At 39.4% G+C, this 13,399-nt stretch overlaps 1 protein-coding gene across 5 annotated transcripts in view; it reads right to left on the reverse strand.

Moving 5' to 3' along the window:
• The window catches only part of ampd2 (adenosine monophosphate deaminase 2), a 118,583-nt gene that overhangs the window by 35,846 nt on the left and 69,338 nt on the right, over positions 1-13,399 (reverse strand). For all 5 annotated transcript variants that reach the window (XM_033042899.1, XM_033042894.1, XM_033042900.1 and 2 more), the window contains exons 3-9: positions 12,972-13,102; positions 7,516-7,584; positions 5,192-5,303; positions 4,066-4,252; positions 3,254-3,395; positions 2,261-2,350; positions 1,597-1,726 (exon numbers count right to left, since the gene is read on the reverse strand). In XM_033042899.1, coding sequence (XP_032898790.1) covers positions 1,597-1,726; positions 2,261-2,350; positions 3,254-3,395; positions 4,066-4,252; positions 5,192-5,303; positions 7,516-7,584; positions 12,972-13,102 — 861 coding nt within the window. The remainder of the gene's footprint in view (positions 1-1,596; positions 1,727-2,260; positions 2,351-3,253; positions 3,396-4,065; positions 4,253-5,191; positions 5,304-7,515; positions 7,585-12,971; positions 13,103-13,399) is intronic.

Consider the following 13,399-nt stretch of genomic DNA (forward strand, 5'->3'; position numbering starts at 1 on the left):
TACCTAAATACCTATTATTGAAAACGTTTATTGCATAGAAAATATTACAATGACTGAGAAATTAATATTACAATTTGCTTTTACAGCAGAATAGGGGAAATAGATCACAATCAAATACTGATTGTATACTGATATACAATATTTTATAATCAAAATGGATTTAACAATAAATTAGTAAATACAATACAAACTAACTCCTTTGTTCCACACTAGGAAAAATGCAAATGTTTCTTTCACTAAGTTGCTATTTTTTTAAATTCCCTTTCTTCGATTCCATTCTATTGTTAACAATAACGATTTAAAAGTTGTTCTGAACTAAAATGGCATCTCCTCATCCTTAACCATAATGGGAATAAAATCCAAGATAACAAAAGGCATATCAGTGATCAAGTGAGGCTGCAGTTGCACAGTGCCACGTGGACAATTGCTAACCGTGGCCTCACCCTATCCCTGATATTACCTTTGTTCTATTGATCCTCCCTTCACCCTACCTTATCCAAAACGTAAAACATTTCTTTCATCAAGTCTTTTATGTGAAATATTATCTCTGTTTCCCTTCCCAAGATATTGCCAACATACTTAGTGTTCTAAATAGCTAGTGTTTGTGTAAAGTTTAGTGTAGGTTAGTGTAACATTTTTATCTGCATTTTTTGATTTCCATTAATTAATATATATGCATTCTTTCCCATAAACCGTACTTTTGCACAAAAGATGACCTATTCAAAATTTTTAATTGAGCAATTTAAATTATAGTGGAAATTCAGGATAGATACGTAATGTTTAGCACATTTGAACAAAGCAGATTTCAATTAAGGGGTAGTTAAATGTTGCCAAAGTCACTTATAATGAGACAAGTTATTTCTACTGTACATATACTGAAAATATTTCAAATAATGGCACATTTACACAATTTGTTCTATGGTTAATTAGATCCTGGCACCTCCTTTAAAACATCCTCAAGATGTCCTTAGATGCAACAATATTATATAATAAATTATTTTACAAAATAATGGAAAAAATAACCCTATAGTTAGCACCCCTCCAGTATGCTTAGTTTTAGTATTGGAGATATAGGCCCTTCGGCCCACCGAGTCCATGTCAACCAGCGGGCACTCATACACTAGTTCTATTCTGCCCACTAGGGACAATTTACAGTAGCCAATTAACGTACAAACCTGCACGGTCTTTGAAATGTGGAAGGAAACCAGAGCACCCGGAGAAAAGCCACGGGGTCGCAGGAAGAACATACAGACTCCACACAGAGAGTACGAGTAATCGGGATCAAACCCGGGTCTCTTGCTTTGTAAGGCACTGCACTTACTGTGACGCACTGAGGCAAATACTATGAACCAGACTTGGTTCAATATAGAAACAAAGAACCGCAGAAGGTTCAATGTCACTTCTAGTTCAATATTACTTCCTCCAAAGATCTACCATTCCACATTAAATACAGTGTTGACAACGTGCATCATCGGGGCTACATTTCTGCAGGGATGATTATAATTACTTGGGATGGAGTTTAAAATAGAATGATTGAGTCAGTGAAGACGAAAGTAGAAGGATGAGTGAGTGAAAAATAGGTTTTCAAATCCCTACTTTGCGAATATTGTAAAAGTCTCGATGTGGTACTTTCTTCTGGGCAGCCAGCTCCTTCATTTCATTCAACAAGACATGCATCTGGAACTTGGAGCTTAGATACTGCAGGCGTCGATAGCAGAAGGATTTCCTGTTGAGAAGAAAGGAAAGTAGTTTAGCAAGTTGCACAACCACCCACATATTCTGAAAGAATAAGCCAAGTATTAAAGTAATACATTTGAAATAATGGTGCTTCACTGATCATCTTTTACTTTGAAAGTTGGCTAGTGTCCATTAAGGACAGGATTCAACTTCACTGTAGGAAAACAGCAATTACCAATTTATTTTTGACAATGGAAGAGAAAAATATAAAACTTTTAAATGCATGTCACAAATTTATTATTTTTCTAATCTATTGATTTGTTTTCTCCCTGCGGGCTTTGTGGAAAAATCAGGGGACTGGAACAAGGTTCCGGCAGAATGAGATAAAAGGCTTTCATCCATTGGTGTCATTCTATTGTTTTATCTGTATTTACACAACTATTAGATATCAATTTAACTGTCAGTTCCTTCTGCTTCGCACTATACACAATGTTGATATCAGACAAAACTAGATTTGTGTTGCCAATAGAAAAATATAATATAATGGCATAAATTTGTTTGGAGTCATTACTATTGCACTTACACTGGTCCATTGATTATTAATGCCATTAAAACATTCATGTCAGCAGTAAACTCCTGAAGATTTGGACAAGGCAGATCCACTTCTGTAGACCTAAACAAACCAGATTAAAATTCAGACTCAAAGTACATTTTATGTGCAGTTTTTATAAAGATAATATTTTCTGAGGATCGTTTAAATTACACTGTCAAAGAGTATCGAGAACAAAAGATATTTGGATAGAAAGGTGTAGGAGGATAGAAAGGAAGTACAGTTGCTGGATTACACCAAAGATAGACACAAAATACTGGAGTAGATATGCGGGACCTCTGGATACAAGGAATGGGCGACTTTTGGGGTTGAGACCCTTCTTCAGACTGAGAGTCAGGGGAGAGGGAAACGAGAGATATGGAAGGGTAAGGTGTGAAAACAAGAGATCTCCCCGGACTCTTAGTCTGAAGAAGTGCCTCAACCCAAAACGTCACCCATTCCTTCTATCCAGAGATGCTGCCTGTCCCGCTGAGTTACTCCAGAATTCTGTGTCTATCTTATGGATAGAAAAGGTTTAGAGAGAGATGCGCCAAATAGGACTAGCCCAGATTGCAAATTTGGTCGGTATGGACAAGGTGGACCTAAAGGATTGTTTAGCTCAATGAATCTGTAAAGCCCTCAGCTCTCTTATAGACACCAACAAAGATGGAAACGCAGGGGATGCAGATGTTGGCATCTGGATTTTTTTTAAACTGTGGGAGGAACTCGGCATTGGATGGGGGAAAGGAATTGTCGATTATGAGCGATGAGACCCTGGAGAGGGAAATAAATGCTGGCGTTGTCAGTGATACCCATATTCTGTAAAATAAGAGGAAAAAAATGTATATTGGTTCCTGGAAACAGCAAAAAAATGGGCAAACAGATGAAAGACCAACTGAAATTTACCTTGGGCATATCAGTATCAGAATGAAAATACATTAAGCTATTCCACACTAGTTTAAAAATAATTTGAGAAGTTGTGATTACTTGTCCATTAAATTTGATTTAGAATATACATGTGTGACTCCATCGATCATTTTGCAGCCAAACCCAATATCCTCAGGCATTATATTTGGGTCACAATTTTTGTATGGGTGTTCCTCAGCAAATGGTGAGTGGAAAGATGAGTCTGCAAGACAATGGCGTAGAAAGATAAATACTCGGTTTTTATTTAGCACAATGTTACCCTATACATTATTAAGGATAATATCACGCCATATCAACCATACACGATTAGAGTTTAGGGATACAGCTTGGAAACAGGCCCTTTGGCCCACTGAGTCCACGCCGACCATCGATCACCTGTTCACAATAGTCCCACGTTATCCCACTTTTGCATCCATTCCCTACACACCAAGGGCAATTTACAGAGGACAATTAACCTACTAACCCACACATCATTGGGATGGGGGGGGGGGATGGGGGGGGGGGGGGGGGGAGAAGATGGTGCACCCAGACGTTACAGGGAGGTAAAATCAGATTTTGAATGCTTCTCTGCACTTTTTATTCCTATTGGACCATCCACCTCTACAAGCATCTTCTGCCGTGTGGAAACAGATCGCAGTCACTGTTTCAATTTGCAAACTGCTCGTATTATGAGCAGTTCTCAGGAATGGAACCCTTCCGTAACCCAGGGAAGACCTGTATGTGCTGGCGCCTCTCACATTTACAAACTTGATCTTCCTGTTCAATAATACACAAATTACTTTGAACTGACTATTGGCAGCAATACAATCAGGTCACCTAATTTTCCAAATGGAACTGCACGTGGCTAATAATTTTGCTTTGCCGGGCCTCACCTGGTGAAATGGGTGTATCTGGCATTTCATCATATATATTTACATGACATTGCGTATCTCCCAGCTGCTCTAGAAACCTTTTCGTTGTTTTATAAAAGCTCTGCAAGGACAAATCCATGTACTTTTCTCGAATAAAGAGACTTTTGACAACGCACTTGGCAGCATCAAGAAGATCAGTGAAGGGAACCTGTGGCAAAGAACAATACATTTAGAAACCATACTTGCGGGTGATGATCCCATTAGAAAATATGATATGCTTAAAAGTTGTAAATTAATGGTTTGTAGATCCCAATGAAAATAAAACAAAATAACGTGAAACATTTAAAAGCTTCTAATGATTCAAAATAAGCTTCTCTGGCCTTACAAAGCTCTAAAAAATTAGTAGTTACAACATTAAAAATATCTCAGTACTAAATCCAAGAATCGACAAGATCTTTCCCAGTAATCAAGATGATTTTGCTTTAGATGCAACTTGGAATATTATGACGGCACAGCTAATTCCCCATATGGGAGACATCATTTTGTACCCCCTCCCATCACTCCTCACAACCCCAACGACTACCTAATACACTGGGATTCATGTGATGGCTTTATTCAAGGTGCATAAATGTGATTAAACACCACTTCAAATGCTCAATGAACTTGATTACTAATAGGTTGTCTGCTGAGAATCTAATCTGCATCACAAATTAATATAGATTAAGAATGTCAGATATGAATATCATTCTCTGCACCTCATTGCATTTCTGAAATTGCAGACATCATACAAAATAAAACAGCGTTTATTATTGAATAGTATGGCACACAGTGGCATCAAAGCTATACCAAAATGTTTCTTGAGACTAAATTTCTGTTTCTTCTGCAGAAACGCTCCACTCCAGCTTTCCTCTGTAAATAATATATAGCAAAGGGAAAGCCCCGAAAACGAGGAAGTGCAATTTCATGATTGAATTAAATAGAGAAACTTTCACAATTTGTAACCAAGCAAGGCAAAGCATGATGTTGCATGCATCATATTTCATAAAAAGCTTGATAACTAAAATAAACCCTTCGCTTTACAGAATGGTAGATCAATGCAGCTAATCCTACCCAGTATTAGAAATATGCAAACAAAATTCCGCCATACCCCACATTTATCTTCTCCTGATATGCTAACCCGCTGAAATTTCTGGGCAAGATCATGTTCTTGTTCTTCTGGAAACTTCACTGCCGCAGTATCAATTTGATCTTTGTAGTATCTGAGAAAAAATGTCCAGAGAATAGGTCACAACACATACCACATTACATTAAGTGTCTAGCCGAGTTTGCTGCATGGTACATCTCCAAGTCTTTTCATTTGCAAAAATAATTCAGGGCTGGAAGACACACGAGTTATTAGATTACATTCCATGGTGGGAATTCACAAATCACTTACATTTTAAACTGTTAAAATATTAACCAGAGATAATTAGTTACAAATTTAAAAACTCAGAAAATTGATATAAATCTAAAAAAACCTTGATAGACACCCTCCACGCGAGCCCAATACAACATTTACTTGCTCTTAAAGCAGTGCAAATCAGCAATCTATCTTGAAAGCATCCATTTTAGCTAAATGTCAAGCAAAAGAAAATTCACAAATTGGTCTAATTAGTTTAGTATTCCCAAGGGCATTGTAAATGGTTATTTTCCAAACAGCCTCTGCAAGTTGGGACTGTTTTAGAATACCCGATTGTAGCTTTCTCACAAAAGAAAGTACCATATATGCAGATGTCCCAAATAACAAGTGTGCAGAGAATTACACAGAAACTAGTTTTTAAAACTAGAATTTAATCCAACTGGCCTGCATTAATATTTGACATTGCACACAAGCATTCTCCCACTCTAAACAACCCTCTCCACTGTACATTTAAAGCCATAGAGCAGTCTTACTTGTGCACATAACAAGTTCCCAAGAAATGCATCAACATAAGATGATGCTTCAACCATTCAGGTTTGCAGTGAGCTTTTACCGCTCTACCCAAAAATATCCTTGCTTCATTTTTCCCCATCTCTCTTTATGCTCCCTTGTAGAAAATGGCTACCTTACCAAGCCAGAAAAGAATAGACCACTGTGTTGGATTTGCCTTGGGTCGTGTACATTGCAATAAAATGTTCGGGTTTAGGTCAGGTTAGGATGTGCCAGATTGGCCCAGTAGCATAGCTAGGTTGCGCTGATTTTCACGATTTGCATGTTGTCCTATGGTTTTGATCAATATTTGTTTGGCATTACATCCTCATTAAAAAGGAATTGGAATCAGTTATCATTGAAACATGATCAGCGATAATGTAAAAACTTTGCATGCCATCCAGCAGATTACACTATTCATTATATATCAAGGTGGGGGAAAAAAGAGGAATAAAAACAGAAATAATATAAGGTTACAGCTACATAGAAAGTGCAGGTAAAAAAAAATGAAGTGGCTTCAGAAGCATTAAAGAAAGATTGACTAAGGTATGAATGATGTTGATTTTGCTGGCTGCTTTCCTGAATCGACAGTAAATGTAAACAGGGTCAATCGAGGGGAGACTGGTTTGTGTGAAGGCTGCATTCATATCTCTGCAATTTTGTGCAGAGTAATTGCCATTTCAAACTGTGAAGCATCTGGATAGGATGCTATACATGGTGCAGCTGAATAAATTGGTAAGAGATACTGGAAACATGCCAAATGTCTTCCTCTTCCGAGGAGAGACTTCTTTGGTGTTGGTGTATTTTCTTGGCCACAGTGTGAAAATGGTTGGACGAGAACAAATTGTTGGTGATATTAACAGCTGGGAATCCAGTTCTATTAACACCTAATTTTTGATCATCTTTACCTCAACACAGGAGCGCATACGCCAACCTACTTTCTTATGCCGATGAACAGCTCCTTTGTATTGTTGGCATTGGGTTGTTGTCTTGGCACTATGCTGCTATGTTCTCCATCTCCTTCCTGGATTTCATCGAATTATTCTTTGAGATCTGGCTCACTACAGTAATGTCATCTGCAAACTAGTAAATTGAGTTGTTGGGAGAATTGTGGACACATAGTCCTTGAATTTGGACTTGGACAACCGAGTCTAGAACCAGAGGACAGCCTCAGGAAAAAAAGTAATGCAGACCACAATCACTTTTTCTTTTGGACTATATAAGGCACAGGGGGAAATATGAACATAATTGTATTATTAAAAAACAGCCGTCTTTAAAAACAACATATTTTAGTGTTAGCTGAGGTTATTAAACAGTGTTTCTGCCATTGGAGACCTTGATTAAATGAAAAAGGTCGATGGTCAAAGAACACTGGGTCCTTATGTAAATCAACAGTCCATTTATTGAAACCTGAGAAAGTTCAAAAAGAAACAGAAAGCAGAGAACATTAATGACAGTTCAGTAGCTACACGACCGGTACCATGTGGAAGAGGCACTCCTTCGGGGAGCACAGGAAGACTCACTGTAGATCTGCAGCGCTGTCAATTTTCATGAAGTCCTGTTTGGCTCTGAGTAAAATTTCTGGTTCTAGTCTGGGGATGGCAGGCAGAAGCAAGGCAAAGATGCAAGGAGAGAAAGGGGAAATGGAAGAGAGAAAACAGGCCTGTTAATCCAGATATGAGCAAATATATTTCTAACTGCAGTTCACATGTTGTGTCAACTCACAAATGATTTGAACAATTAAATGCAGTTTTGAATAATTTTCCTGCTTCAAACTTCCTAGCAGATAATAATCAAACTCCCAGATACATTCTAACTTATACATTGCATTGCATCGTGTTCAAATCATTTCTTATATACGCTTAGGTAGACACAAAAAACTGGAGTAGCTCAGCGCGACAGGCAGTATCTCTGGAGAAAAGGAATGAATGGATGACGTTTCAGGTTGAGACCCTTCTTCAGACTGGTTGTTTGCACGGTTCCCAATACAAATTAAACTGATTAATTACACTGGGAAGTCTTTCATCCGTGACCAAAATACTCACAACCTGAAGAAGGGTTTCGGCCTGAAACGTTGCCTATTTCCTTCGCTCCATAGATGCTGCTGCACCCGCTGAGTTTCTCCAGCATTTTTGTGTACCTTCGATTTTCCAGCATCTGCAATTCCTTCTTAAATACTCACAACCTTGTTCAGATTATCAGCATCTCAACAATATCAATCCTGAACTTTGATAGCCACTTAAAATAAACAACCAAAGTAATCAAAAACACATTTCAAAGCATTAGTGGGATCTTAGCCATAGATTAACATTTATTGTGAGAGCACTTGAAGCTTACAACGGGAATGCACAGCAACCAAAATGGAAGCAAAGAACTCAACTGGGGCAAAACTGAGAAAACAGGAAAATATTTAAGAAAGAACAGGAAAATATTAAGATTTCTAAAACAGGAATTTGCATAACTTTCACAGAGGAAGTCTTTTAGGACCGAGATGAGAAGAAAAAAATCACACAGAGAGTGGTGAATCTGTGGAATTCTCTGCCACAGAAAGTAGTTGAGGCCAGTTCATTGGCTATATTTAAGAGGGAGTTAGATGTGGTCCTTGTGACTAAAGGGATCAGGGGGTATGGAGAGAAGGCAGGTACAGGATACTGAGTTGGATGATCAACCATGATCATATTGAATGGCGGTGCAGGCTCGAAGGGCCAAATGGCCTACTCCTGCACCTATTTTCTATGTTTCATTCAAATGCACAAACACTGTCAAACATGAAGACAGTCTATAATATGCATTCCTTGGTCATAATTAACTCAAACTGAGGCATTTACGAACTAATGCAAACTACTGAGAATGAAACAGCACCAAAGTTAAGACACTACAGTCATGATTCAAAATTCCATGAAATTTGGGTCACGACCAAGGGTCTATAGGTTTTTCAGTATATTTTTAATGAGATAACAATTCTGTAATCGATCTTTAATTACTTAATTATTTTATTTCAGGAGAATGTAACATTTCAAAATGAAATCAATATTACCTACAAATTGAAAAAAGGCAAAACGAAAATGTAAAGGTACGCTATAGCAATTAACTCGAGATTACTGGTATAATGTGTGATCAGACCAACTCACCCTGGATAATGAAATCTTTCAAATACACAAACATATAATGTTTGGGACAAAAAATCATCATTTATTTATTTGCCTCTGTTCTCTACAATTTGAGATTTGTAATAGAAAAAAAAAATCACATGTGGTTAAAGTGCACTTTGTCAGATTTTAATAAAATCATTTTTATACATTTTGGTTGCACCATGTGGAAATTACAGCAGTGTATATATAGCAATGTTACAAAATTTTGAGATTTTAAAAATCAAGTCTGCAATTTATCCCATCAGATAAAGCATAAAAAGAAGTTTAATTTGACACCTAATTCACTTTCATATCTCAAGTATTTAAAAAGTTATGGCCATTTTCATACTCGGAAATTAGCATCTTGTTCCCTATTGATTTTCTATGGACATAACAAAAAAGCTGTGATCGTGGACAGTCAAAAAGCCCATAACTTTCTTAAAAATTAAGAGAACTGAATGAAATTTTCAGTTATCATAGATTGAAGCATTCTGAAACAAATATAAAATAATCTTACTTGGATGACCTGAAATTAAAGCATATAATTAGTTAGTTACCCAATTGTAGCTAATTCCAAACTTCAATTACTAGATCTAAACATCTATCCATTTCTTAATAAATGATTAACATTTTTAAATAGCCTAAGTGTCCAAATAATATTCACAAACAATTCACAATAAAACATGATTTTTAAATCTCATTTACATTAATTTATAGGCCAAATGGAAGGAATTTAGTGTTTAATTGCTGTAAATTAAAGTCCATTTAAATCAGCTTTCTAGTGGGATCCTGTGAACGCGCTGGTTTAGAACGTTCACATTGCGGTAGATTTGGACCCTCAAATACCCAGAAAAATACTGCGGGATATAATGGGCCCAAAATTAGCTACTCGCAACATTAAACCTTGTATAAAGGGGTCTTAAGAAGCCCTTTTTAACGTAAAAATAAACAGCCTACCTTCCGTTTTCCCCTCTATGAGATCTGGCCTGTTGTCGGCGGTCGGGGGTTTAGAGGTTAATGTTTAACCTACTATAACAATTTAATAAAGCCCTTAAAACTAATAATAGCTCAAGCGAGGGAATCTTCCAGCGATTTTTCGTTAATAATTAACTAGGCTGAAAAACCTCGATTTGAACAGCCTAGGGAAAATCGCGTTTTAAACCCGCCCCCCTCTAAACGGCGCCAAAATCGCGCACACCGGCTGGGACAGATTTTCAGCGACGCTTCAGGTACGTTTTGCAACATACCTAGTATATACATAGTCCCCCCCCCCCATTTCAGGGCACCATAATGTTTGGGACACAGCAATATCATGAAAATGAAAGTACAGGTGCACAACCTTTTATCCGAAAGCCTTGGGACCAGACACTTTTCGTTATTCGGAATTTGTCGGTCTTCGGAATGGAATTTTTTTAGCGTAGATTTTAATGGCTGGCTCAGTGGTAGAGTGCTCGGCTCATATCCGCAATGTCGCGAGTTTGCGCCTTGATCCCGGCAGCTCCTCGGTCGCGAGTTTGAGTCTTCAATGTAGTTTTTTCTTGCAGAATAAATGTCTGTATGAAATGCACTGTGTTGAATGAATTCCTGAATTTATAAATGTGACCGCAGCATTGAATCACCTCTCGCACTCATGTCACCCTAGCGGGGCTACATGCCCTTAGGGGACATTTTCACACTCTTATATCCGTGTGCAGCAGAGGCGACGTGCGTTTGGCGCCAAACGTGAGCTTTGGTGAGCAGACGACATCCTGGGAAAAATGTCCGGTTTCTTCCAGGTAGGCGATATACCCTCCCGGGCAATATACCCTCCACTTCTCTTTTATGAAGGGGATTTAGTTCTCCTTTCTTCCAGGACCGACCGGAGGTTCCGCTGTCACCTCTGCGGGCCGCCCTCGGTGAACGTCCTGTCTCCCTGTCCCTGGGATAGCAGGGGGCGATCAAACAGCACAATACCCCCCTCCCCCTCCAACTCCAGAGGAATCCGCTCCCCGATGGGCCGCTACGGCAACAAGTGGCAGTTCGCCCACAGCCCGAGCTGCGCGACCCCAAGAACAAGACGTACCTTGCACACCATCAGCTTCTGCCCATACGGGGAGCGTGTTCCTCTGGAGTTGGAGCGGGGCTGGGCTGGAGTTGCTGATATGGGATCTCCGTGCTTGCAATGGGCCTGGGGGTCGGTGTCCCGATGAGGGGGCTGTGGGCGAACTGCCACTTGTCGCCGTAGGGGCCCATCGGGGAGCGGCTTCTGGTGGTCCTGATGTCTCCGGCCAGTTTGCAGTTTTCCTCTGTAGTTGGAACGGGACTGGGCTGCTGCTGGCTGTGGGTCTCTGGGATCTCCGTGCTTGCAGTGGGCCTGGGGGTCGGTGTCCCGTTGGTCCTGACGTCTCCGGTGACTGGCACTGACCTGCTAGCATCGCCGACATGAAGACAGTGCAAAGCCCCCGCGCCGGTGCAATGGGCGGGGAGCTGGAGAGGGGAGGGAAGGGGTCACACACATGGCCGGGAAGCAGAGGGGTGTAGGTGGGTTGAAACTGAAGGCAGCGACAATCTGCTGCTGCCTGCCCGCTGAGTTAAAAAGTTCCCACGCAAGACTCATGATGCACTGTGTATCGTGCTACCGTGGGAACTTTTTAACTCAGCGGGCAGGCAGCAGAATATTGTCAATTATTAACCCTCCCGCGCAATATACCCTCACCTTCTCTTTTATGAATGGGGATTTAGTTCCCCTTTCTTCGAGGACCGACCGGAGGTTTCGCTGTCACCTCTGCGGGCTGCCCTCGGGGAACGTTTTCAAGGACCTTTCTTCAAGGACCGAAAAAATGTCCGCTATTCGGAGGTTTTCGTTATTTGGATCTTCGGATAAAAGGTTGTGCACCTGTAGTCATATTTAGTATGTTGTTGCATATCCTTTGCATGCAATGACTGCTTGAAGTCTGCGATTCATGGACATCACCAGTTGCTGGGTGTCTTCTCTATGCTCTTCCAGACTTGTATTGCAGCCATCTTTGGCTTATGCTTGTTTTGGGGGCTAGTCCCCTTCAGTTTTCTCTTCAGCATATAAAAGGCATGCTCAATTGGGTTCAGATCGGCTGATTGACCTGGTCACTCAAGAATTGACCATTTTTCAGATTTGAAAAGCTCCTTTGTTGCTTGAGCAGTATGTTTGGGATAATTGTCTTGCTGTAGAATGAACCACCGGACAATGGGTTTTGAGGCATTTATTTGAACTTAAGGAGATAGGATGTGTCTATACACTTCAGAAGTTGTATCATCAAAGATAAGTGAGTCAGTACCTTCAGCAGCCATACATGGTCAAGCTATAACACCCACATCACCATGTTAATCTTTGTCTCATCTGTCCACAAGACCTTTTTTCAGAACTGTGGTTGCTCTTTTAAGTACTTCTTGGCAAACTGTAACCTGGCCATACTATTTTTGCAGCTAACCAGTGGCTAAACTATGTATAAACACTGCTGTAATTTCTACATGGTGAAACTAAAATGTATAAAAATGGCTTTTATTAAAATCAGACAATGTGCACTTTAACCACATGTGATTTTTTTTCTATTACAAATCTCAAATTGTGGAATACAGAGGCAAATAAATAAATGACGGGGGTTTGTCCCTAACATATGGAGGGCACTGTTTTATTTAGCTTCTAATCAAAATAAACTGAACTACTGCAGTATAACCAAAGATGGACAAAGTGAAACATTAATTTACTTTGACCTACTGGTCTCTGAACTATTGCACAACCTCAAAATAACTAAATTCCAACTACAATGCTCTGCTTCATCTTATCTTGCAGAACAAACTAATTAAAAGAGTACTATCAAACTTCAACGTACCTCACATCCTGGCTGATCTGACGTTCTAATCGTTGTCGCCTCTCCTCCAGTTGCTCAATGGGACTCTCCTCAGGAAATTCATAGGGCGCTGTCCTCATGTCACTTTCCGTCAGGGATCGAGTGAACAGCTCCTGATGTATAAATAAGAAATAAAACAAAGGGTCAAATAAACTCTCATGTCACGCTTGATGTACGAAGATAACAACAGTTTGTGTTGTGCAAGGAGAACTCATTTAATAATAGTAGATACATATCCAATAATAATCAAAGTAAGAAAAAAAAAACTAGATTTCCCAAAGTTCTGGCTTTGCCAGAAACTCAAATTAGCAAATCTATCAAAAGGAATTTATTTTTGTCATATCTCTCTGGAAAATGTATTTGTTAAATTGATATATTTAAAGACAAGTTGGACCAGATTTGGGACAATC

This window comes from Amblyraja radiata, chromosome 24 (assembly GCF_010909765.2).
Source record: "Amblyraja radiata isolate CabotCenter1 chromosome 24, sAmbRad1.1.pri, whole genome shotgun sequence".
In the NCBI taxonomy this organism is placed as follows: domain Eukaryota; kingdom Metazoa; phylum Chordata; class Chondrichthyes; order Rajiformes; family Rajidae; genus Amblyraja; species Amblyraja radiata.